General features: G+C 45.8%; 1 protein-coding gene across 1 annotated transcript in view; it reads right to left on the bottom strand.

Annotated features, from left to right (window-relative positions):
- Positions 1-27,861, bottom strand: part of CARMIL3 (capping protein regulator and myosin 1 linker 3) — a 1,220,401-nt gene that overhangs the window by 241,161 nt on the left and 951,379 nt on the right. Inside the window, exons 32-33 of the mRNA XM_069238205.1 lie at positions 25,062-25,171; positions 14,762-15,056 (exon numbers count right to left, since the gene is read on the bottom strand). Coding sequence (XP_069094306.1) covers positions 14,762-15,056; positions 25,062-25,171 — 405 coding nt within the window. The remainder of the gene's footprint in view (positions 1-14,761; positions 15,057-25,061; positions 25,172-27,861) is intronic.

The raw sequence follows: 27,861 nt of genomic DNA, 5'->3' as shown, positions 1-27,861 counted from the left end.
TCTTGCCTCGTATGCAGTCCCTGGAGACATAAAACATGGCTGAAAGGTTGTTGTGGATAGGAGATTTTAACTGTGTGTTGGATGTGACGAACAAGTTACATACCTTCGGTAACGAATTACCAGGTAGAGGGTCTATCTAGCTACAGATTCCTTACTTTAGAATTTCCTGTCGTCAGCTTGGAATCCGGATGTTTTCCTGAGCAATACCCTTGTGTGTGCCGTCAGTTGGCGTTGTTCGGATCTGCGTGGCATCATCGGCATCGTTGGAGCTGTCTGTGACATCACGGTCACCTATAAAGGCACCACCCAGGCACGTGTACATCAGTTCCTTTTCCACTAACATCCACGCCAGAAGCACAGAGCCATGGAAAGAACTAACAGTTTGTCTGTGCAAAAACTAGGGCCTTGAAAGGGACAATCCCTGACCCTATTAGACGTGTCAGCAGAGTGGAGAGTCATGGGTGCGTGTAAGGAATCTGCAGCTAGATAGAGACCCTCATTATGATCTCGGCGGTAAAAACCACCAAGATCAGCGCTGGCGGTCAACAGAAGACCGCCAGCGCGACTACCCCCGCCCCGCCGGCCGTATAATGTTTTCCACGCTGGGACGGCGGGCGGAAACAGTGTTTCTGCCCGCTGGCCCAGCAGGGGAAAGGGCCGTAACATTGACAGTGGCTCCAAATGGAGCCACCGCCAATGTTGGTGTGCGGCGGGTGCAGTAGCATCTGTCGCGCAGGACCTGCGCGATGGGGCACTGCATCGGGGCCCTAAATCACCCCAAAATACCCATTTTGCCAGCCTTTCCCTGGCGGTGTGAACCGCCAGGAAAAGGCTGGCGGAATGGGTATCATTATCTGGAGGGCAGCGCTGCTTACAGCGCTGCCCTGTCGGATAGGAATACTCCGCCCGCCAGCATTACCGCTGGCAGTGGTGGTGTCTTCCGCTGTGGGGTTTTGGGCGGTTCATCATATGGCGGTCTGGGCCCCCATGCCGGGTGGCGGTATTTACCGCCACCGCCGGCATGGCGGCCTGGACTGCCATGTACATAATGAGCCCCCGAGTCTCTACCAGATAATGCGTTACCGAAGGTAAGCAATTTGTTCATATGATAGAGACTTCTAGCTCCAGATTCCTTACCTTAGAATGGCTGCCCAAGCCATAACCTCCTGACAGCGGGCTGCGGACAGATCTCCTTATACTAGAAAGTCCTGTAGGACCGAACAGGCAAAATGCCTGTCTCTACAGACCTGACTGTCCAGGCAGTAGTTTCTTACAAGTGTGTGCAATGATGCCCACGTTGCTGCCTGACAGATATCCAGGACCAGAACACCTTGTGCTAGTGCAGTGGTAGCAGCCTTGCCCCTGGTGGAATGAGCCCTCAAGCCCTCAAGCCCTCAGGAGGCTGCTTCTTGGCCAGCGAGTAGCAGATCTTAATGCAGCGAACAGCAGCGTGAAATGGCTCGTACCCCACAAAGCGTTGGTCATCCATCTAGAACTCTTTTGTGCAGTCAAGGTAGAACGGCACTGCTCTTTTTGGGTCCAGTCAGTGGAGTTGCTGCGGTGGAGCAAAGAATGTGGGTAGAGTGATGATCTGACCCAGGTGAAATGGGGTCACCACCTTGGGGAGGAAAGAGGCACAAGTTCTTAATACAACCTTGTCTGGGAACATGGTTAGATACAGCAGCTTGGATGAGAGAGCTTACATCTCACTCACCCTCCTGGCAGATGTTATTGCCACTAAGAAGGCTGTCTTGATGGGGAGCAGCCAGAGAGGAGAGTTATGTAATGGCTCAAAGGGAGCACACATGAGAAATGTGAGAACTAGATTTAAGTCCCACTGAGACATAACAAAGGGGGTAGCGGGAAACATATGTACAAGCCCTTTGAGAAATCTATGTACAATAGGTGACTTGAATAATAAAGGCTGATCAGGCAGCTGAAGAAATGCCAATAGGGCGGAAAGATAGCCTTCGAGAGTGCCGAAAACAGAACCCTGCTGGGCAAGGGATAAGATAAAGAGAAGAATGTCAGAGAGAAAAGCAGAACGAGTATGAATAGATCTTTCTGTAAAATAATTTACAAATAGAGTTCAACGGCAGGCGTATAGCGTCTTAGTGCAGGGACGCCTGGCTGCCAGAATAACTTTACAGACAGGAGGAAGGTCAAAGATTGTCAACCGTCGCTGCTCAATCTCCACGCATGAAGGCACATAGTTGACAGGTTCAGGTGGACAACTTCCCCTGCTGCTGTGACAGAACATCTTCCTGAAGGGACGGACTGATCGGCTCATTTTCAGAAGCTCAGGATACCAGACTCTCTGTGCCCAGTCCGAAGTCACCAGGATTACTTGGGACCAGTCGTTCTTGATTTTCTTGAGAACATTGGGCAGAAGTGGTATGGGCAGAAAGTGGTACCGGAGGCCTGAACTTAATTTGTGACGAAAAGCGTCACCGGGCGAGTGCCGCCTTGGAAAGTCCAATGCGCCACACTGCTGACATTGGGCGTTCTCTGTGGAGGCGAACAGATCTAACCAAGGCTCTCCCCATTGATGAAAGAGTCCTTGTGCCACCTCCGGGTGGAGACACCACTCATGATCCACTAGGCATCGATGGCTGTGTATGTCTGCCCTGGTATTCAGAGAACCTGCCAGGTGTTGAACCATCGGGGTTATGCCCTGCTGTTCCACCCATGTCCAGAGACACAGGGCCCCTTGACAAATGGTCCATGACCCCACACCTCCCTGCTTGTACCTGCACCATCTTCCCTTCTACAACAAGAAGAAATGCTTTCAATGCCAGTCGGATCGCTCGGAGCTCCAGTAAGTTTAAATGGAGTCCGGATTCCACCGGAGGCCAGAGGCCTCTGATATCCACCTCTCCCAGATGGCCACCCCATCCCAGAAGTAATGCATCTGTCACTACTGTAAGATCTGGCTGAGGAAAGGAGAGGAGTCTGTCTCTGACCCAATCGCAGTTCACTAACCACTACTACAGATCTTTTGCAGTTCGCTCTGAGATTTGAACTGTGTCGGTGAGATTCCCCTGATGCTGTGCCCACTGGAACCTCATGTCCCACTGCAGAGCCTTCATATGACATCTGGCATATTTGACTAACAGGATGCAGGAGGCCATGCAGCCCAACAGCCTCCGAGTCTGTCTCACCGAAATCCAGGACAGAGGACGAAACATTGGTGTCATAACCTGAATATCCTGGACTCGCTGCTCAGGAGGATAAGCCCGAAACTGCAGTGTGTCCAGAACATCTCCGATGAAAGGGAGCTTCTTAGAGGGAGTCATGTGTGACTTCGGCACATTTATAGTGAACCCCAGCGAATGCAGGAGGTTCGCCGTAGTCTGAAGGTGATGGTAGCCTGAAGGGACAACAGACTGGGACAAAGGAGGGTTCAACAGCCAGTCATCGAGGTAGGGGAAGACTGAAACCCCTAACCTGCGCAGATGAACTGCTACCACTGCCATCACTTTGGTGAAAACCCGAGGGGCACTGGTGAGACCGAAGGGGAGCAGAGTAAACTGAAAGTGCTTGTGGCCTACCCTGAACAGTAAGTAACACCTGTGGGCAGGCAGGATGGGGGATGTGAAAATACTCATCCTGCAAGTCCAGCACTACCATCTAGCCTCCTTGGTCTAGGTCAGACAAGACCAGAGCAAGAGTGAGCATCTTGAATTTCTCCCTTTGAGGAAAAGATTGATGTCCCGCAAATCTAGAATAGGGCGAAGACCCTTGTTCTTTTTGGGCAGCAGAAAGTAGCATGAACAACAACCAATGCCTACTTCTGACATCGAGACCCTTTCTATGGCTCCCTTGGCCAAGAGATCCATAACTTTCTGGCGGAGCAAGACTGTCACTACTCCATAGTGATCCTTTATAGGCCGTTCTGATAATGGAGGCATAAAGGGAGGGAAAGACTGGAAGGGGAGGGAATAGCCCTTATGTATGATCTGCAAGACCCATGCGTCTGATGTTATCCTCCCTCCAACTGGGTGTATGTGGTCTTTCAGACTCACAATAGGAGGACTTTGGGGCTGTGGAGGAGGGGCCTGGGTGGTGGATGACTTCTGGTCAGACCCTCTGGGACTGAAGGTACCACGACCTCATCCCCACACAGGATGCTGATCTGATTGAGGACAGTAACTGCTCTATGGATGGCGTGGTACCCCACACCTTCTGAAGCCTTGAAAAGAGCGTAAGACAGACTGTAGGCGAGGGGTCGCCGAGAGTCCCAAGGACCCGGCCGTAGCCCGAGAATCCTTTAAGTACTCCAGTGCTAAGTCTGCCTTTACAACAAATAGGCGGGACCCATCGAAAGGCATGTGCATAATGTTTGCCTGGACATCCCCTGAAAAGCCAGATGTACGAAGCCAGGCGTGGCAATGAAAGGCCACTGTCGACGAAATCACTCTACCTAGCAAGTCAGTCGTGTTCAAACCACACCTGATAGTAAACATGGCTGCATCTCTCCTGTAAGGAAATGCCTCGTTGGCATGGTTACCCTGTGACTTTTTGCCTTTTGTTGATGCCAGTTATGATTGCTGGGACCCTGCTAACCAGGCCCCAGCTCCGTTGTTCTTTCCCTAAATTGGCAAAGCCCTGGCACCCAGATATGTTCCTTGTAACTGGTACCCCTGGTACCAAGGGCCCTGATGCCAGGGAAGGTCTCTAAGGGCTGCAGCATGTCTTATGCTGCCCTGGGGACGCCTCACTTAGCACATGCACACTGCCTCACAGCTTGTGTGTGCTGGTGGGGAGAAAATGACTAGGTCGACATGGCACTCCACTCAGAGTGCCATGCCCACCTCACACTGCCTGTGGCATAGGTAAGTCACCCCTCTAGCAGGCCTTACAGCCCTAAGGCAGGGTGCACTATACCACAGGTGAGGGCATATGTGCATGAGCACTATGCCCCTACAGTGTCTAAGCAAAACCTTAGACATTGTAAGTGCAGGGTAGCCATAAAGAGTATATGGTCTCGGAGTTTCTCAAACATGCACTCCACAGTTCCATAATGGCTACACTGAAATCTGGGAAGTTTGGTATCAAACTTCTCAGCACAATAAATGCACACTGATGCCAGTGTGGAATATATTGTAAAATTCACCCAGAGGGCATCTTAGAGATGCCCCCTGAATACCAGTCTGACTCCTAGTGCTAGGCTGACCAGTTTCTGCCACCCTGCCACAACCAGACATGTTTCTGGCCACATAAGGAGAGTGCCTTTGTCACTCCGTGGCCAGGAACAAAGGCTGTACTGAGTGGAGGTGCTTCTCACCTCCCCCTGCAGGAACTGTAACACCTGGCGGTGAGCCTCAAAGGCTCATGCCTTTTGTTACAGCACCCCAGGGCATCCCAGCTAGTGGAGATGCCCGCCCCTCCGACCACTGCCCCCACTTTTGGCGGCAAGGCTGGAGGAGATAATGAGAAAAACAAGGAAGAGTCACCCACCTGTCAGGCTGCCCCTAAGGTGCCCTGAGCTGAGGTGACCCTTGCCTTTAGAAATCCTCCATCTTGAGATTGGAGGATTCCCCCAACAGGATTAGGGATGTGCCCCCCCTCCCCTCAAGGAGAAGGCACAAAGAGGGTGTAGCCACCCTCCGGGACAATAGCCATTGGCTACTGCCCTCCTGACCTAAACACACCCCTAAATCTAGTGTTTAGGGGTGACCCAGAACCTAGGAAATCAGATTCCTGCAACCTACACAAAGAAGAAGGACTGTTGACCTGAAAGCCCTGCAGACACGATGGAGACGACAACTGACTTGGCCCCAGCCCTACCGGCCTGTCTCCAGACTCAAAGAACCTGCACAGCAACTCATCCGACAGGGACCAGCGACCTCTAAAGCCTCAGAGGATTGCCCTGAACCGAAGGACCAAGAAACTCCCGAGAACAGCAGCACTGTTCACCGACAGCAACATTTTTGCAACTTCAAAGAAACTTTTAAAGAACTCACTCTTCCCGCCGGAAGCGTGAGACTTCACCCTCTGCACCCGACACCCCCAGCTCGAGCTCCAGAGAACCAACACTGCAGAGAGGACTCCCAGGCGACTGTGACCTCGTGAGTAACCTGAGACGACCCCCCTGCACCTCCACAGCGACGCCTGCAGAGAGGATCCAGAGGCTCCCCCTGACAGCAACTTCCTGGAACAAAGAACCCGACACCTGGACCAAGCACTGCACCCGCAGCCCCCAGGACCGAAAGGAGCCGAACTCCAGTGCAGGAGTGACCATCAGGTGACCCTCTGCCTAGCCCAGTCGGTGGCTGGCCCGAGAAGCCCCCCTGTGCCCTGCCTGCATCACTAAAGTAACCCTGTGTCCCTCCATTGATTTCTACAGAAAACCCAACGCCTACTAAGCACACTGCACCCGGCCGCCCCTATGCTGCTGAGGGTGTGTTTTCTGTGCCTGTTTGTGTCCACCACAGTGCTCTACAAAACCCCCCTGGTCTGTCCTCCGAAGACGCACATACTTACCTGATGGCAGACTGGAACCGGAGCACCCCTGTTCTCCATAGGCACCTATGTGTTTTGGGCCCTCCTTTGACCTCTGCACCTGACCGGCCCTGTGTTGCGGGTGCAGTGATTTTGGGGTTGTCTTGAACCCCCAACGGTGGGCTGCCCATGCCCAGGAAACTGAACTTGTAAGTGCTTTACTTACATCAGAAACGTAACCTTACTTACCTCCCCTAGGAGGCTTATTGCCATTTTAACCTATACTGTGTATGTTACTGCTCTAAGTCAAAGTTCCTTACTTACCTGTGTGGAGTACCTTGCATTTTATGTATTTACTTCAAATCTTGAATCTTGTGGTTCTAAAATAAATTAAGAAAATATATTTTTCTATATAAAAACTATTGGCCTGGAGTTAAGTCTTTGAGTTTGTGTTCCTCATTTATTGCCTGTGTGTGTACAACAAATGCTTAACCCTACCCTCTGACAAGCCTACTGTTCGAGCACACTACCACAAGATAGAGCATTAGAATTATCTAATTTTGCCACTATCAGTCTCTAAGGGGAACCCTTGGACTCTGTGCACACTATCTCTCACTTTGAGATAGTATATACAGAGCCAATTTCCTACATCTCCCATCTTTGTCTGCTTGTAAGAGAGTGTCCCGCAAGCCCTCCAGGACCTGAGGCAGCACCTGCGCCACCATATCCCATAAAGTATGGGAAAAACAGCCCAATAGGCATGAGGTGTTTACTGACCTCAGTGCCAGACTGGAGGAAGAAAACATCTTCTTCCCAAATTGGTCCAGCCTCTTGGATTCCCTATCCAGGAGAGCGGAAGGGAAGGTGCCATAGGAAGTGGAGGCTTGGACTACCAAGTTCTCCGTGGTGGGGTGATGTGTGAGGAAGCTAGGATCACTTGGAGCTGTGTGATGGTGACAGCCAATTGTCCTATTTACAGGTGCCCCTGTAGTAGGTTTGAACCACGTCCCCAGCAGGACATCCGTGAGTGCTTCATTAAAGGGTAACATTGGTTCCAATGTGGAAACCCCCGGCTAAAGGACCTCAGTCAGGAGATTACTCCTGACCAGCACCATAGGCAGATCTAGGTCCAGGACCTCAGCTGTCCTACGCACCACCACAGCATACAATGCTCCCTCCTCAGTAGCCACCATCAGTCCACTGGCTTCTCCTAACTCCTCATACCAGTCCATTAGCTTCAACTGAGACTCAAGAGGATCCTGAGACCCCTCCAATTCCTCACCAATGCCTAGCGGATCATATAAAGTCTCAGGCAATGATCTGGCAACTGTTGGTTCCGTCGGAACCGGAATCAAAGTCGTACGATGCTGTTTCGGCTCATCGGGTATTAGAATGGGACTGCCGCTACCTGAGGGTGCTGGTGGCGCAGGGATCATCGACGTCTGGAACAATGACAGAGGAGGCCAACTGTGTGAACTTGGCGTCATTCTGGATCTGATATACGAGATGGATGGCCACGTTAAACTCTTTGAGTTGAGCGGGGGTCACTCCGGCCAGAAATGGGGGAGGCTTGAAGTCGGCCCTAGCAATGGCTCTGCAGAACCATGCCTGGAATGTCAACGTTCCCACTGTGACTCGTCGGCTGATAGGCTAGGTGAAGGCGAAGTCCGCGCCAGCCATCGTCAACTGCCGGGCCACTATGAGCTTCAAAGCTTTCAGAGCCATGGCTCGGCAGTCAGAAAACAACTTCGAAGCATGGGCTCGGTCCAAGCACCAGAGATATACTTTATGGGGGTACATCCCTAACATGGCACCGTGCGGGTGCCGCTTGGCTTTAAACCCCGTCTTCCTAGATGTCTTCCTAGGTGTCATTCTCGCACAGTGAAAAAATCTTCGGCAAAAGTTTGAAAAATGCCTTTCAAAAAAGAGTAGGGTAGCTCAGTTCCAGATTTGTGCTTTAACCAGCGCGGAAGGAAAAGAACTGACGTACGTGCGTCTGGGTGGTGCCCTTATAGGCGACCGTGACATCAGAGACGGCTTAAACGATGATGCTACATGGATCCGAATGACGCTAACCGATGGTGTGTGCAAGGGTATTGGTCAGCAAAACCTATGGATTTCAAGCTGATGCCAGGAAATTCTAAGCTAAGGAATCTGCAGCTAGAAGTCTCTATCAGATATGGACAGACGCCCCCCCTAGAGCATTGACCATGCCTGTAATGGTGGGTGCGTTAACTGACATAATACAAAATCTGTTTGTGTGGATGTGTGGTGGGAACAACACCTTGAGGCAATGGAGTACTCTTGTTACACCGAACCTATAGTCAACTGGATTGAGTGCTGGGTACGGGGAGCGTGAGAGCTGGTGTGCAGAAGGTCACTTACCTAAGCAGGTTTTTGTCTGATCACTCTGATCACTCTCCTTTGCTGTTGGAATGGTGTGGGGTGCGGACCAGAGAAGGACAGAAAATATGGCACATGCAATCTGACATTCTCCTGGATGTCCCACTTAGGCAGGCCCTGGGAGGAAAAAATATTTGCAGGGCAACTGGGGCACGACAAACAGGAGGGGTACTGAGTGGGAAGCATTAAAAGCTGTCATAAAAGTGGAATGCCTCAGGAAGGTATGCGGAGTGCGCAGGCAGCTGAAGCGGGAAATGGGAGATTTGGAAAACGAAATGGCAATGCCCAGAGGAAAGATGGGTGGTGCCAGACTGAGAGGGGGTTGATAATAGGACTCAAATGGAGACTAGGGGAAACGTGGGACAGGTTGGATAGCTTTACGCATTGGGAGTACAGACAGTGGTTGCACTGGGAGGGGGGCAAACCTAGCAAACTACTTGCCTGGCTACTGAAGCGGGACAAAGAGAGGACCCCAAAAGTAGTGCTATGCCAGTCAGATGGGACATTGGCTACCACTCAACGGACCTTCAATGACACCTTAAGGGCACACCTATCTGCCCTACATGAAGGGGGTGGGGAACAAGCTGCTGATGAGACACTAATGTAGGAATATCTGGGAACAGTAGTCTTGCCAGTGCTGCTGCTCATGCTGCAGGACGCACTTGAGGTGGACATCACCCTAGAAGACATCAGCGCACCGATGGGCAAACTGCACAGAGGGAAACCCCAGGGGTATGGATTACCGGTGGAATTCTGCCAGGCATATGCAGCACTTTGGCAGAACCATCACTGGAGGTATAAAAAGAGCCACAAGAGAGAAGCATGTTGCCCCCAGCACTCCGGAAGGGTGTGGTGCATATAGTCCAAAGACCCAGGGGGAGGTGACAAAGCCATCCTCCTACAGACCTCTCTCCATGTTTAATGTAAACACTAAAGTCCTCTGTAAGATAATGGCGGAGAGACTGAAGGGCGCAATGGGAGCACTGGTGCATTAAGACCAGTGCAGGTTTATGCCCACATGTAGGATGGTGTTTAATCTATGGAGACAGGCACATGTGTTACATTCAGTCCAGAACAGTGAAAATGAGCAAGTCCTTGTCTCAGTTGATATAACCAAGGCCTTTGATACAGTGGAATGGCATTATTTGTAGCTGGTACTAAGTAAAATGGGATTTGGACCTGTCTTTTGCAAATGGATAATGGATAAGGTTACCATATAAGGGACCCAGTGCAAAGGTGGGCGGGGCACTCGAAAGGGCTGTCAGCCTTTGCCGCTCCTTTTTGCTCTAGCAAGGGAGACACTGGCAGCGAACCCCCAAAATTATATGGGGGATTTCGTAATTAAGATTGGTGACACCACTCATTTGATATCCCTATATGCAAATGATGTTCTTTTTTACTTGTGTTGGCCAGAGGAGTCAGTGCAGTGCTTCTGGAGGAATTACAGTCCTTTGGGGGGGTTGGGCCTGTGTATCAATAGGGAAAAAAATCGCTGCTACTCCCCTTGGGAATGCTGAAGAGAGTGCCAGTACAGGACCTGGCCCCAATGAGACTGAGATGGGAGATTGTCTCATTCTGATATCTGGGCATTGTGGTGGGACATATGGTGGAGGACCAGCGGCGATACTGCATGGAACCATTAGTAGATGGGCTGATAAAATTCAGTCCGCTTCTGGAACACGTTGCCACTGTCCATGGCAGTGGTTGTGCAAATATCATTCCTTCCCAGGTGTCTGTATATGATACAAAATGCTTTATATAGACTGCTGTGCAGTTAATTTAAGACCTTGAACATCTTGTTGATTTCATTGGTGTGGTCTGGGAAAAGAAGTAGGGTGGCACTGCCGCAACTCAAATGGGACATAGTGGAGAGAGGTAAGGGCCTTCCTGACTTGGGTGAAGAAGCTTCTGCAGGGCACATATGGCACTGACTCCTTGATGGACTTGTTAATGCGAACCTTGCAAGTGTTGGCTGGTACCCCATGTTTAGACAGCCAAGTGGCGGAGATATGGGCGCGGGCGGTCACTAGAGTGTTCAGAAGACCACCTTTTGCTAGTGAATTGGAGGTGTGGATGCTGCTCTTGTTTAGCCGCATTGGGGAGGATATGTCGGTGGTGTGATGGAGAGTAGAAGGATGCGAGACACTGGGGGATTTGTAGTCAGGAGAGGTGTTTATAACCTTTGCAGTGGCGAGGGAGGCATTTGCAGTGGAAGGGGGCCAATTCCTCCAATATGCTAAGCTGGCCGGTATAGCATGGGAAATTTGGTCAGAGTTCCCAAATATGCCCAGAAGGATACATTACAGTTAATTCTGACTGCAGGGTCAGCAAGACATATGGTGACACATATGTAGAAAGCACTTAAAGCAGACAGGAAATGGACAGAGTCAGTGGCCCGGTGGACATGTGGGGAGGAACTGGGACCCCCTGATGGATCAGGACTTGAAGGTGACGTGGGAACTGATCAGAAAAGTCTTGTGTAATGCTAGATTTAAGTTGGCCCATTTTCACTGTTCAGCACACATATTTAATGCTAATCTGTGTAGACTGTATGGAAAAAGGGGGGCTGACTTTCTAGATGCAGAAGGGCAAGAGCATTGATTCTGCTTATGCCATGGAAGTGCCCTAGAGTGTTTGGCTATTGATTGCAAGTGGTGGCGAAACTGAAAGCAGTGACCACCATGCCAATTGAGGAAAAACCTCAGGTATGTTTGATTTGTATTGTCAGGAGGCCTAAAGGGAGTAAAATGCACTGGAGGTTCCTACAGCTGGCATTGCTGTTGGCTAAACGGGGGGTGGCCATGGGATAGTTGGCTGTTAGAGCCCTCTCCATCATGCTGTGGTACAGAGATGTGGACGATTGGGCCCTAGCCGAGGATGTACTCATGAAACTTAATCGTAGATATGATAAGCTGTAAGAGGACCTCGGCTATGTTGACGAATCATATACATGCAGACCAGGAAGAGGATGAAACACGGGACATGCAAAGCTTGGATATGGACTCATCTCAAAGACGGGGTCAACTGTCAGATATCAGGGAGGGGGAGGGGACAGCAAATGACACTTAGGTACCAAGGAGACTGATATGTCTGGGGGGAAGCAGGAAGGAGTAAGCACAGGAGGGCAAGTTGAATTGTTGGGGAGTGAGATGGGATTCATCCACATGCGCCTCTAGAGGTCACGTATTACTTCACTGTATGAGAAGGAGAGGAGGGAGAACACTAAGGGAAAGGGGGATGGGGTGGGACCACAACCTGTATTCCTTGAAACGTCTTAATACTTTGGACAATAATGAAACAAGGTGACTGTACCATTATCGGTTGTAGTTATTAAGTGGTAATGATGTCTGCATTAACATGTGCATTTGTACTACTTTCTATTACGCTTTTGTTTGGGCATATTGTTAATTCAAGACTAATAAAAATATATATTTTTTAATTATTGAGGTCTACGGAAGGAGTATTGTTCTTTTTATGTTAGGCTTGTATGCCTTTTTGTTTTCTCTCCATCTCGTCATCTCTTTCTTCTGCATATCTTAAACCTCATCTCTTTTCTCTTCAGCACCCACTATTCACTCTCTCCTGAATGCACTTCCTCACATCTCCTTCAATTCACCACCCCCAAAACATACACTGTACTCACTCACATGTAAGCACTTTATTTTCTTTTACTTTAAATTGCAACTGAAATACGTGACCACTCTGCAGAGAGGCCAACCCATTGACAGGCACTGTGAGTAACTTGCACTGCCTCAACTTCAGTGCCAGAGCTCTCAATAGCACCTGTCATACACACCTGGCATGACTCAGTTCAAAGTATGTACTGTATGAGAGTAATAAGATGCACAATAAAACACAGAAGCACAACAAGAAGGAAATAGTTAACAGTATTGGAACAAGCAAGCTTAAGTAAAACTTGAAATATAAACAGGAACTAAATCACTGATGTGCACTACCTCAATGTTTTTAACATTTATTGTTCAGAAATCAATCAGTGTTTTTGGCATTAATGTTAAGGGCATGAATATAGGGCCCCACAGGAATCCATTTCAGTGTCTATTTTAATGCCCTATAACAGAGCAAGATACCCAGAATCACACAACCACAAACATCTAGTATACTACAGCATCTGTTGTAAAAATCAAAACAAGTCCAGCAAGGGGATAAAACATTCTAGAACCGCTGTGCTAATCAGTCTAAATAAATCAGGACATTAATAGGCACCAAGTGTGTGCTCCATATTTTAGGGATGCATACTCAAATGAGGACACTATAAGCACATATGTCATCATTAGCGCTTGACCCCATCACATGAGGAGGATATTTGGCTCAACTTCACAAGGGAGCAAAAGCCCACCAGATTTTGGATCTATTTTGCTGGAGAGCAAATACAGTAGATCCACTTCTAAAGGGGTCAGCGACCTTCAGCCATGGCCTGGGTCTCACAGTGGGGGAGGTCAGGGTGACTAGGTATCTCAGCACAATATACCTAATACAAGTTTAGCATTTAAAATCACCATTACTGAGGACAACGCACAAATCTCACTTACCACACTTGCGTCCAGTTCTACTCTGCGATTAATAGGAAAGGATGGGATCTATGCCCATAAATAACATATGAACTCATGCAGGGATGCACCTTGCAATCCCAGGAGAATTGCTGGCCTACTGTGTGTGTTGGTACAAATACTTTACACCTAGCACTCTGAAGTTAAGCCTACTGATCGTGCCAAGCTACCAAGGGGGTAAGCAAGGGTTAGCTGAGGGTGTTTATCTATTACCCTGACTAGAGTGAGGGTCCTTGCTTGGACAGGGGATAACCTGATTACCAACCAAAGACCCCATTTCTAACATTCACTCGCTACCAGTCCCATATTTGGAGAGCTGATCTTGTTAGGTCTGAAACGTAGAGCTATCAAGGCCTCTGCTCTGAGCAGCCATGAGTTTTCCCATTGTGGTCTCTTGGCCAATGTTCGTTCCATATACAGCAGTGTTTCACTAATTTGCAGAGAGACCACTCCACAATAACTTGTAGGTGGTCTGAGTAAACATATTCAGTATATCTGAGCATGCCCCAAGTTCACAAGAAGCTATAAGTGTATTTTTAGCTATTCTTGCTTTACCTTTGCCCCATATAGAGGATAAAGGGTCTATTGCATCAATTGCAATTCTGCTATTGGTATAGCGTAGGCAAGGTGTGCCATTGTTAAAGCAATAGATAACACATTTATGGATATGAGAAAAAATACTGTGAGAGATAATTGTGATTATTAAGCCAATTCAGAAGTTGAAGGATAGTTCTGAAACAATGTGTAAGTCACTTGGCAAAGGACTCATGACAGTGCAAAGGACTCATGAAAACAAGAAAGGGAAAAGAGTACAAAGCCAAAAGGATAGATCTTTTGTGAAGTCCTAACACTGGTGTCATCTAACGCTAACTGGATTGCGAGGACTTCTAATAAAGGATGGAATGCTACTGCATATTTTGCATTTGTATATAGTCTTTTTCTATTCTCCTAGTTAAAGGTTTGTTATTAACATACTTTACACACACTTCTGACTGCATTTGTAGCAGAGGTAAGTGTACTCATGATAAGGAATTGTGTGCAGTGAGATAGAAAATCATTTAAAATTTGGAGAAGACAATTAGTTCTGATGGTCAGCCTCTGAAACACACAAAAAAATGAAAGTGGGGCCAAAGGGAACACATGATTCCATTTACACATCAGGGATATCATTTGTACACCAATAACAATAATAGCACTGCTATTCCTTAAAGCACTAATATTAAGTACAAGTTTATCAGTGAGGCACTTAAACAATGAAGGTAATTCATTCTGTTTGAAACATATTCACTGATTAGTTATTTATTTGGTTTATGCATTGACATGTTAAAATCATATTTTACACATACCTTCTTGACTCGACAGGGCAGACCCTTGACCCCTCCCATTCCAGGAAGTTGGACTCCAGGAATGAGTGGGACATTTTGTCTCACCCTCTGTCCTTCTTCCTCTGGTGTAGTCTGCTGAGAAAGAAGCTCCTCATCTGGAGCAGCCATTGGGTGACAAGGGTCCTTGCTCTCAGCATCTGCATCTTTTTCACCTTTCGGTTGTTTGTGTTTACGAAAATGGAAGAGACCCCTCCGCCGTTTTTTCTGTTGGGGTGCATCAGCAGGGTTTGTCTTTCCTGCAGCGGGCTGTGAGAGGCTGTAAGGAAGGAAGATGGAGAGGATATATACAGCAGTGGAGGTAGTTAGTGTCAAGCAAATCACTGGAAAGCTTCAACATGGTTAAGGGAATATCACATAGTGTCTCTATGCCCACTTAAAGGTAGTAAAGATAAGATAGTGAGTTAACAGGTATGGAAAAGTTACTTGGGTCTGATTTAGATAATGACGGAAGCATGCCCTTGAAGTGATTAATGGAGGAAGAGAGAAAGAAAACACATGCACTCTTGTGGAATGGTCCATGCAAAAGAAAAAAAGAGTCCCCTTAGATAACATGGGGAAAAACTACTGAATCAGGAGCAGCGAAGGGACCTAGACAAGAAAATCATCCCTATATGTAGACTGGGAGGGCAGTGTAGACAACTAGCTTAAGATGACAAAAACATTCTGTAGGCAAGCCCAAAAAAAGCTAAAGAAAGGAAAGAAAAATCATTGGCTAAGTAAAATATTGATCCACTAGCCCTTGCACTGAAGCGCCCTTGTTTTAGCAGATATGCATGTGATCAGGCAAAATGCCACTGCAGTGCAGCAAAGCCAGTGTCTGAAGCGGGCTGTTCCATTGCCTCCTGCCTTATGCTGTGGGGGGTGGAAGCAAAATGTGTGTGACCCCCGTACAGACCAATGGATAAAGTGGGTTGATCCAAAACCTCACAATAAATATGTGATTTTTTTATGATAATTTTTTTTTATTACGTGAGGCTGGAGAAACAGCTAAAACTATCTCTAAGCCTAACCAAAAACACGTAGGGAAAACAAGACCGGGCCCTTAGTCTTGCAGCAACAAAATATTTTTTTAAGTAGTAATACTTTCCTTCTTAAGTGTTTTGGGGCCAGATATACAAACATTTAGAATAGCAATTTCAAACACAGATTTTTTTTTGGGAAGCGCTGTTTGGTAATCGTTATTCCTAATGTATGATACTTTTAATTTTAAATGAGAGATTCCTAATGGTTCGCAAATTGGCCTACCTTATGAATATTAATTAGTAGGTCGCAATTGCAATTTGCTACCCACTAGGAAGGGTAACCATCACAGGATGGTGGGATGCTGAGGTCATTAGACCACCATGTCTATGATTGTTTTTTTTTAATGCACACCATTTTCCTTAAAGGAAAACAGGATGCATTTCAAAAAAGAAAAGTGAAAAATTGAAGTTTCATTTTTTTTAGAGTAGGCAGTGCTACATAGGGCCAGTGCATACTCCTAAAAAAAATCTTTTATCAACATTTACAAAGGGAAAGGGATTCCTTGGGGATCCCTTCTCGTTTGCAAATGGCTTACCGCCTCCTTTGAGGAGATGGTAAATGAATAAACTTTTGCAACCATAATTCAGTGGCAAAATGTTAATACATACCACTTCCATTCGGTATTTGGAATGAACGCTCTAAACACTCCCCTTCCAAATACCGAATTGTAAAGCCAAATTGCAATTCTGCAGAATCGCAGTTTGGTGTTTTGTACATAAAAAAAGCATTTTGTGTTTGCAAAATGGCCCGATTCTGCAAATTGGGCCACTTGCAACCTCAGAAATGCTTCTGAAATCTGGTCCCAACTTTCAACACTAGAGCGCAGATATGGTGTACCATAACAATAAGGCCTGATAAGGGTCCATGAGCTATTCTTGTTTCAAATACTGTAGCTGCTGTATTTGCAAGGCACAGCGTAGATAGAAGGGGGCCTGTCTCTCCCACTGATGTATGTGTAACACAAGTGAAAACAAAGAATGCCCAGCTTGACAGCTTGATTCAAACCTTAAGTCCATGTGTGAAGTGGGAATAAGGAGTCAAGCTGAAAAACTGCAAAGCAGTTTTTATTCTGAATGCTCTGCAGGGTATACCATTATCATAATTTGACATAATTATTGCTCTAACAGAAGTTACTGGATGTTATGTGTACTTGTAAGGTGTGCTATCACTGTGAGGATTTCCTGGCACTGAGCAGGTGCATGTGTCTAGCCCTGCCTAGGATAGGTTGGTTAACTGAAAAGCCACTTCCTAAAGCTTTTTGCAGAAATCAAATAGAGAGGAGGAGGCTCTGATGTGGAGTGAAAGGGAGTTTTATGCTTCACGAGTGTTGTGAGAATGTCCATCCTCCTGATCTTGTTCTGTGTATGAGTGGGATGTGTACAAGTCCTGCAAAGTGGAGGTCTCTGGGTAGTTGGTGGAAGGAGATGCACCTGTTCCAGAAGGATGGGCCATACGTTGTGTAGTTCCTTGAATGCACATATGAGGGGGGTTTGAAATGAGCACAGTTGTGTTTTCAGATACAGTGGAGCTCCCTGAGGTGTGGTGTGATGTGAGTGCTGTGTGGGAGGTTGAGGATGAGTCTGGGTGCTAAGGGCCAGATGTAGCAACATAGCAAATTGTTACTTGCAATTTGCGAGTCCCTGCGACTCGCAAATTGCAAGTCGCAATTTGCTATGCAGAAAGGTGTCTCAGACACCTTCTGCGAGTTGCTATGGGGTTGCAAAGACCCACCTCATTAATATTAATGAGGTGGGTCGCAATTAGCGACTCTGGGCACTCACGGGGATGGAGGCCTGCTGGGAACAGACCTCCATGTCCGTGACTGCTTTTAAATAAAGCAGTTTTTTTTTTTCAAGTGTAGCCCGTTTTCCTTAAAGGAAAACGAGCTGCACTTAGAAAAAAAAAACGAAACCTTTTTTTTCAGATTTTTTCAGGGCAGGTAGTGGTCCCTTGGACCACTGCCTGCTCTGAAAAAATATTTTTGGGTCCAGTCACAAAGGGGAAGGGGTCCCATAGGGACCCCTTCCCATTTGCGAGTGGGTTACCATCCACTTCAAGTGGATGGTAACTGCAACTCCATTTTGGAATTGCATACCACTGCGACTCGCAAATAGGAAGGGAACACCCCTTCCTATTTGTGACTCGGAAATGCATTTTGCGAGTCGCTTCCGACTCGCAAAATGCATTTCTACATAGCAAACACGTGTTTGCGACTCGCAAATGGCGATTTTCGCCGTTCGCGAGTCGCAAACAGTTTGCTACATCAGGCCCTAAGTTCTGAATGGTGTGTCGTTTTATGGTGAGTTGCTTAGTGATCCCGGTATAGAAGGTGTTCCCGTAGACCAACTTGCTGGTGTTTTGGACATGAGTGACGTTTTTTCTGATGATGCTAATGAGCCATTTGAAGATCTTCCTCAGCATCTTCAGAGTGTGGATGCAGGGAAGGTCTTAACTACTGTGATCATGTCCAATTTGCTGTCGATGATGACTGAGGTTCCTGGAGTGGGTGCTGGGTGTGGACATGGTTGAGCCAGCTACCAGTTAAAGTTCCATAGCAAAGGCCAAAAATCACTACTTCTGTCTTGTCGGTGTTGAGCTTAAGACAGTTGGCTTTCTTCCATTTAACAGCTGGTCATGCAGGAGGTGAACTTGTTTCTTGTGTAAGGGGTCTTGTGTCAGAGGGAGAGTATGAGATGTGTGTTGGAGTAGAAGAGGATATCAACAACTAACCAGGCCAGGGATTGCGATTTGGAACTTTGTGTTCCTTAACAAGCAGGCTGATATATTTCTATTGGATCTTGCAGGAACCCACCGGTAGCAAGCGCTGTTCAAATAAGCTCTTCTATCATACAATATAATCCCCTAGGTTTTACTCTCTCCATGGTGAGAAAAGGTGGAAATGACAAGGTGAACATAGGCTATAAAGTGGGACAAACAGTTTGTCACCACTATCTTGGCCTAATCAGTGGATACCAATTTGCCTTCATTGAACCCCCAGTGCTTATCATGTGAACACATCTGTTGGCATCATCTTCCTGCTGAACTGCTGTCATAGTATTGTTAGGACATATGAAGACCACCATGGGTTACTCAGCATGGATCTCACTAGGGGTTCAGTGGACAAGGTGCCTGTGAGGCAGGAGGGACCTTTGGAGATCAGTCCTTCTTTGGTTCAGAGTCCCTGTGTTCAACCTTGGCAGCTCTGGGGCAATGGGCGAAGGTTAAGGTTTTTGCCATGAAACATTGGTGAACTCCAAAATAAGTTGAAAAACTCTGACTGGTTTACTACAATTGGCAATGCAGATATTGTCCTACATTTAGAAACATGGCTTTTACATGATTTTAGTGTAAATAGTTATTATTCCTTTTGAGTGCAACCACCCCATCTAGCGTAGGAGAGGTTGGTGGGTGGGTTAGCTATTTTAGCTGATTTTAATGCAGATTCCATATTCATTTGAGCTGATTCTGATTAACCTATATAATAATAATGCATTTGACTCACAATTGATGGAGGTAATTGAGGGATTGGAGAACAATTTAGGAGCCTTAATGGAGAGTAACATTAGGGAGGCACTAAAAGTCTGAGTGACAGATTTTAACAGAGGGCTGTGTGGAGCCTGTGGAGCTAAGGACGGGGGGATGTGCTGCACTTCCAACTGACACCTTTCGGGGAGATTTTGAATGGGATCATAGTCGCAAGACAATTGGTCTTTGCAACAGAATTCAGGGCGAATGGGACTGCCCTACCCCCTACTTACACTGGGGCCACTAAGGGAAGCGAGATTGACTTTATTTATTTTATCTTTGGATGTAGCAGAAATAATAATGTAGTATGAGGTCAATGCTTCCTGTATTAGCGTCTATATTACCCTGGTACTGGTCCTTGATTAGCACCTGGTGGGTACAGCAGAAAGTCTGGAGACTTTGCCACTAACCAATTGGGGCAATAAGGGCTTAAGAATGAAATGGGAATGCTAAAAGAGGGGACTATCACAAACAACCTGGTCAAAGAGAACTTTCACTCTATTTTAACATTGACATTGGTGGAGGAATCCCCCAGAAATGGCTTTACCATTTTTTTTTTGAGAAAGCCACAAAAAGCTTTTGTGTTTTCCTGAAAGGTACAGTCCGCTCGATGTAATACATGAGTGGGCTTTTAACATCAAGTGTATGACGAGCTCCCTCTGCCATGGTGTCTGGCTTTGGAAAGAAAACTGGTAAATCAAGTGTTTGGTTTCAATGCAAGGGAGAGATGACCTATGGGAGAAATTCTGGACTTGTTTGAAGAGGTACCTTATCCTGGAAATCCTGAAAGTAAGACTCTTCCATGGTTGGAACATGAATTTCACTAACTCTTCTCAGGGAAGTTATTGCGACAAGGGAAGCTATCTTTCAAGAGACGAACTGCAGAGGACATGAATGTAGTGGTTCAAAAGGTTTGGGCATTAGCCTTGTAAGAACGACATTTAAGTTTCACAAAGTTACTGGTGGTGTACGTAGTGGAATTATTCTTTTCAACCCTTCCATAAAAGCTTTAAAGACTGGAATGCGAAAAAGTGACTGATCCTTGTGGTTTTAGAGATAAGCCACAATTACTTCTGGATGCAGTCATATGGAAGCATATGTTAAGTGTGACTTCTGAAGGTGTATAAGATAGCATACTATCTGTTGTACTGTAGTCACACAAAGGTCTACATACTTGACTGTACAATAGTGTACAAAATGTTTCCACATGGCTGCATAACGGGCTCTTGTTGGGCATCCTGCCTCTTTTAGAATGTCCATTCATTCGGGAGGCAATTGCAAATATCCAACATCTACAGCTTCAGGAGCCAGATTGCAAGGTTAAGTTGTTTGGGGTTTGGATGCCTGACTCTGCCCTTGCTGTGAATGAGAAAATCTAGTATATTGCGAAGCTTCTTGTGAGGTACTAGGGACAACTCTAATAGTGTTATGAACCAGGGTTGATGTGCCCAGGTTGGACTTATAAGAATCATTTTGAAAGACGTTTGTCTGGGTTTCCTGACCAGATATGGAATGAGTGGAAGCGGAGAAGTGCATGCAAATATACCTGACCAGTTCATCCATAGAGCATTGCCCATGAACTGTGGATAATGGTACCTAGAGGCGATGTTTTGGCATTTTGCGTTTTCTACCGTGGCAAGTAGATCTACATCAGGTGTCCCCCAACCCCGGAAGTTACAGTGAAGGACTTGGGGCTGGAGGTGCCACTCGTGGACTTGTTGCTATATCCTCCTTAGCATGTCCGCCACTGAATTGTCTTCTCCTGGAAGAAATTCCACCAGGAGGTGGATGTGATTAGCCCAGTGCAAAATGTCTGTGCTAACCAAGACAGTTGTACTGAGCGTGTCCCTCCTTGTTTCTGAATGTAATACATTGCTGTCATGTTGTCTGTCGGAGAAGAAGGATCTTCCCAGGTCATATAGGGGAGGAATACTTGCAGAGCCATCTGAATCGCTATAAGCTCTAGCAGTACATTGATGTGGAGTTTTTACTGAAGAGCAGTCTAGGGGCCCTGGACTGTGATGTCCTTCATATGTGTGCCCCTCCCTGTCAGTGATGCATCCATGGCAATAGTCAATTGTGGTATTGGGTTCAAAAAAAGGTCTGCCCTTTAATATGTTCTCTGTGCCCCACCATTTCAAAGACTGATGAACCCCGGGCAAAAACAACACTAGATCCTCCAAGTCATCCCCATGTGTGACCACTGAGATGCTAGACACTCCTGTCATGGGTGCATGTGTAGCCTGGCAAATTGAGCTATTGCTATACATGAGGCCATCATTCCCAGAAGGACCATGATCATCCTGACTGGCAGGTGACAGTGTGTTTGAAAAAGAGCCAGTTGGTTCTGCAGATTGAGGACCCTCTGTGAACTGGGGTATGCTGTGGCAGAGACTGAAATGAATATTGCAACCAGGTAGGGTTGTATTTGTAGAAGCTGTGAATGGAATTCTGTAACATTTATTGTGAACTCCAATTTGTGTAACAGATTGATGGTAGCCTGTGTGTTTTGCAGGCACCATTGTTTTTTTGAACTATTAATCAGCCAATCGTACAGGTACAAAAGACATGAATGTTGTGTCTTCTTAAATGAGCTGCCACCACAGCTAGACATTTGGTAAACACTTTTAGGGCAGTTGTTACCCCAAACGGAAGAAGTTGTAACTGGTAATGGCAACCACTTTCCACAAATCTGAGATATTGGAGATGTGCCATGTGAATAGTGTATGAAAGTATGCTTCCTTCAGATTTAGCACTGTCATGAAGTTGCCTTCTTGTAGTAGTGTCATTGCATCCTGTAGTGTCACCATGTGAAAGTTTTCTGACAGGATGTGAACACAGATCGGTCATAGATCCAGTATTGGTCTCAGTGTCCCATCTTTTTTGGGCATTAAGAAGTATAAGGAGTACACTCCTTTGTCTTGATGTCTGTGTGGTACAGACTGTATGGTACCCTTTAACAACAAGAGTTTTTACTTCTTTGAAAAGGTAAAGATGCTGAGGGTTTGTGGGCGAGGAGGAATGTTTTGTGGGTGGAATTTGAGTTCTAGGCAGCATCCTTCACAGACGATGGATAATACCCACTGGTCTGATGTTATTTCTGCCCACAGTTGGTAAAGTTGCTGTAGCCTTCCCCGACAGGTGTTGTGTGTTCAGGGGGGAATGCGTGCTGAGTCAATGATTGGAAGTCGAGATTCTCTTTGGAGAAGCTCCTCTACCTTTACCCCTCTGTTTAAAACCTCCTCTGTAACAGCTCTTGCCAGCTTGCTGGCTACATTGCTGCTGCTGCTTTAAGTATGTCTGGGTGTCAGAGGCAGCAGTTTTGCAAACCCCTCTGCCACAATACCTCAGAAAGGACTGCTGGTATGGTGTAGTAGACTGCAAAGCTTCCATGGATTTTATGGTCTCAGTATCTTTTTAAATCTTTTTTAACTGGGAATCTACCTCTAAGCCAAACAGATGTTCTCCGTCAAGTGGGACATTTAGTAGGTGTTGCTTAACCTCCAGCTTAAACCCAGAGATACATAGCCAGCCATCCCTAAGTTGGATCATGGATGAATCTATTCCTCTTGTAGCCGTGTCAGTGCTATCTAAGGCCCAATGTATGGCTGCACTGGAGACCTGTCTACCCTCTGCGACCAGGTCCTTCTCCTTTTCCTGTATTGTTCTGAGAGATGTGTTATTAGGTCTTCCATATCGTCCCAGGTCGCCCTGTTATATCTAGATAGAAGTTCTTCTGAATTAGCTATGCACCAATGATTGGTGTGCCTCACTGTTACCCTTTTCCTTGCCGCATTTATGCGCTTACTTTCTTTATTTGGGGGTGGGCTGGTGGGAGGGGTGTTTGGGGGCAGTATTCTGAACTTTCCATTTATGAGTCTTCTCAGGCAAGTGTTCATCTCCGATAGGCCGCTTTTTGTGTGTGAGTTAACACAGGTTTTCAAATACGGTTCCCTCTGACTCAGAGGTCGTTAGTGTCCTAGCTATTTTCAGCACAGTGTGTGTCTCTGTTTATTTTTTTGTCCTATGCCTGCTCAGAGCATAGGAGGTCAACGTTGGAGCCGTCAAAGCTGGTGTTTTTTATGGAGTCAAAGTGCGGTTTTGATCCGATAACTTTTTGGGAGTCAATGTGTTTTTTGGCTCTGATGAGGTGTGTATCAACGCCATAATGCTTGCTTGGATCCAATAGCGTTGTCGATGCCGAAGGGAGGCGAGGTGTCGGAGTCTTTGCTGGAGCCATAAGCTTTGCATGTATTGATGACTTAGTTGGCATCGAGTACTGCTGAGTGTCATCTCCATACCTGTCCCTATGTCCCGTCTCAACTCTGCGGAGCGCTCTTGGTGGCGGTCCCATCTGCAGGGTCTTTTTATTTTTGAACATGTTGAAAGCTCAGCAGTCTTGTTGTTTATGCTCCGTCAACAAGAAGAGGTTATAGATTGTGTGCTTGTCTGAGTACATGTATTTAGCCCCACACTGAATGCATTTCTGAAAAAGACTATCCTTTTTCCCTTCCATTAACCAGAGCCGAACATACTTGGTGGGTCCTGGAAGGGAACTGTGAAGTTGAAATTGAGCAGAGCCCAGGTGTTCACTAGAACACTGGATCCTGTGGCTGCCGCTGACTGGGTTAATTTGGTTTTGTCGAGTAGAGGCCACTATGAGCTAGTTAGTTGTTAACAGGCCGTAAAGGCATCAAAGATGCCCAGAGCTCTAGCGCAAGCTGTCCAAGCCTGATAGAGGAAAACATCAAGCTAACAATGAAGCCTTTGAACATGCAAATTGTCTCAAAGAGGAGGAAAGTCAACATCATGTCAGCACAAAAAAAAGACTTCTTCGAGAAAAACAAGTTGTAAATTCCAAGCCTGGCACTAGATGTCTGAAGTGTGCATACAATGTGTATCTGCAGCCAACACATGCTACAGATCTCTTTTTATCAAAGGCAGTTGAAAGATTGATTAGGATCAGATTGGTTGGTGGTTCTTAAGCTACACTCTTGTGAACATCTCTATTTGATGAGGACTGACAGTAAATCTGGGCGGAACTGATACCTTAGACAGACCTGAAAAACTTGACAGTCATTTCTTCAACCTTTTATGTGCCTCAGCATAAGGCGATAAATTAGCTGCAATGATTCTTTGGTTATTTTTTACATAAAGGGCAAGGCTCAGATTGGTCTGTGGTGGTCATCTCAGTAGGTTGATTTGCTTTAGTCCCTGTGCCTCCATTTTGCACAGTCATCTATACACCCTGCCCACTTCTCAATCACGTTTGATCCCTACTCAATTACTTTATTTCCTTCCTAAGTTTTCCTTGGATCTTGTTCTGTTGATCATGCTCATGGGCTTCAGGTTTTCCTGCTAAGCTGCTCAAGCTTTCTGTGCCACCTTTTCATTCATCTCAGACCCTTCACAGAATTACCTGCACCAACTCTGTTGTCCTTGGTATCAGCTTTGTTTTTGCTAAAGCCCCTTGCTGAGTTATCTTTGGCCCCTATTGTACAGTTATCCTGTTCTCTGATTCAATTGTTGGTGCTCCTACTGATTGTCTGCTATCGTAGTGATCAGTTGTACTTGCTCCTGTCACATTATCCAAGCCACCTGCTCCAAATTCCTTGCTCTTCAGGAAAGCTCACATACTTTCTGATCTGTAAAAGGAACCATGTCAAAGTAGAGACATGATACCTTTTCTCATAATCACAGTATTCCAAGTTACCTTAAGCTCTCAGCGATGACCTTCTTCCTGAAGAAGTCCTCTAGTCCCTCATCCAATCGAGTCACAGTGCCATTCTCCTGTTTTGGGGTCTCTACCACGGGTACTCTGAGCTACACAGGTTTCAAGACAACAATTACAAAACAGTCAGAGACTCTTTCAAATATTAAGAACCACTGCTCTTGAGAAGAGAAAGACAATAAAAGACTATAGCTGCACATAAGCATATTCTATACATTCTAGCCATACATGTTGTAATCTCCCATAAAAATGAAGAAAGTCAGAATATAAGCATTCTCTATTACTAGCACATGCTTAGCTGAAATGCCCATGCTGTAAGAGCACTCCAATCAGGGGTGCTGTATGTTTACTCTGCTCTCTCCCAGAAGTGATGGAAAAATACCTCATCACTATAGACATATGCCTTTTTAGATCTTCTGACTTGCATGTTGCACCCTCTCATTAATGTTGGAGAAAAAGTTACTTACCTAGACTTATAGTTATACAGATTGGGTAACTATCATATATTCACATTTGAACTGTCCTCCATTGTTAGGCTGAGAATACTCTGTATCCAAAATGTACTAACAATTTATATAGCAGTTGACATAGTAGTATACTACACACTCAATTGACACCGAAAATAGCCATTGATTACTTGAATTCATTTTATAAATTACATGAGACTTGGAAAATATCCATGAAGTACATGTAAAAAGGTTTGAACTGCATTATGTGACCCAAACTCAAACCAGTGACGAGAAGAGACACAGAGCTCATCTCCAGTCAGAAATTCTAACTATCAGATTTTCAAATCTCATCATGCGCATTTAATTTGGAGACTCATCAATGAGGAGGGTAGCTCGCATGTATATCTACAAAAGACACCTATGCCGTAGACCTGTAGTGTATAAGTAATGTCTCCAGCACTGAATCTTTCATGGATTCACCTGCATGACCTAAGAATATTACAGCAGTATCAAAGCAAAAACAGTAAAGATTGAGACTCACTTTAATAGAAAAGATTATGCAGCACTGCTTGTGCCACAATGGACTTCACTCCAGACTCTATATCAAGCCATTTGTGCTTGACGGAGGAGTGAGTTGTCCTCCGGGTTGCCAATCTACAGATATCTTTCAAAGACAATCCAGCAAAGAGTCCCAGTAGCAGCAATTCCTATAATAGTGTGTTCTAAATCCCAAGAGGCAATGTCCTGTCCATTTAAGCATGAGCTGCCATGATTCAGAAAAAGGTTTGGTCTGACTGAAGAAAGTCTGCTTTTTCCAAGTAACATTTCTGACATTTCCTGACACTGAGTGAATGCAATGCCCCTTAAGCTCCAGAGGTTGGTCACTGCAAGAAACTACCTGACTGAATGTATGTACGATGGGTTGAATGTTATTGTGGGCCAACTCTGAGAGTTTCTGTATCACTGTAAAACTATAAGTATGGTTACTTAAGTATGTAGTTATGTATGGAAAAAGCTTGTATCTCACTTATCTTCTGGGCTTATGTGATGGCAAACAAGATGGCACACAATTAGATTTATATCATATTTCATTTTTTATAATTCACAGAGGAGCAATTTAAAAACTCAATGCATTTAGGAATTACACATTGCGCTTTTATCTGGAGAGTAGTTCAAATATGTAGATTATTTCTTTTATAGGTAATTAACATGAAATTGAGATTGTCTTTTCATTAATTCTTTGACTATCCTAGATGAGACAAACACATCTGATATGCTTGAGTCAGGTAACTAGACATTCTGTCTAAGTGCATTTTCATTGTACAGAATTGTAGCACTGACTTGGCCAGCTAGGGCAGATAAGGCAGAGACTGGTTATGGAAAACTGAAAAAGATTTGAACCCTAGCACTGTGCTGACACTGTGAAGCATCCCCATTTCAAAAAGCTGGTTCTAAAAGTATATGGAGCCTAGATTCCTATAAATCTGTCTACATACTGTCTGAAAAATCAGTAGAACCATCTCTCGAGCTGCCAGACCATCTATTGTAAAGACTGTCAGCAGTGATGCAGTATTGTCCAGTGTGACAGCAGAGGAAGATCCGTCTTGAATTGAATTGGAAATTCTGTGTCAGGAACACAGGCGAGGACTATGCTATTTTTTCCTTCGCTTTACTATCATTATTTCCAAACAGCAGACATTTTAACAACAATGTCAGGAAAAAGAAACAAACTACTGTTCCCAGAACTCTAGGCAACACAATTATGTTCATCATCCAATCCACAGTATCTGGTCTCAACATGTCCATCATCTTTTTCAGGAATTCCTCTTTCTTACCTGCTCAGCAGCCAGTTGTCGTTTCTTTTCTATACTACATCTATGTGATGTTTATTGCCCTAATAATTCTTTGCCTTTAGGTTCCCTCTGTAGGAAACTGGGTTCTGATTGTGGTTCTCCCCACTTTTGCCTGTTTTTTATACAACTTTGACTGAATTGAACTGGGTTTCTGCTAACCAGGACCCCAGTAAAAGTGTTTCTTCCCCAAAACAGGACACATGGTCACTTGATCGTCCCTAGTAAATGTTACCACTTGTACCTAGGGTCTGGGCACTGAAGATGGGGCCTAAGAGCTGTAGCACAACTTGTGCCACTCAAAGGGAACCAACAATGAACTCATGCAGACTGCCATTGCAGGCTGAGAGACAAGGTGATCCCTAAGAGTAAAAACACAACATGGCACACAGTCTGTGTGCCATGTCCCCTAAAACAATGTCTGCATTATTTGTAAGTCACCCCTACAGCAGGCCTTACAGCTCTAAGGCAGAGTGCATTATA

Source organism: Pleurodeles waltl, chromosome 6, assembly GCF_031143425.1.
Source record: "Pleurodeles waltl isolate 20211129_DDA chromosome 6, aPleWal1.hap1.20221129, whole genome shotgun sequence".
NCBI classification, from domain to species: domain Eukaryota; kingdom Metazoa; phylum Chordata; class Amphibia; order Caudata; family Salamandridae; genus Pleurodeles; species Pleurodeles waltl.
This window is presented reverse-complemented; position numbering and strand designations above follow the sequence as displayed.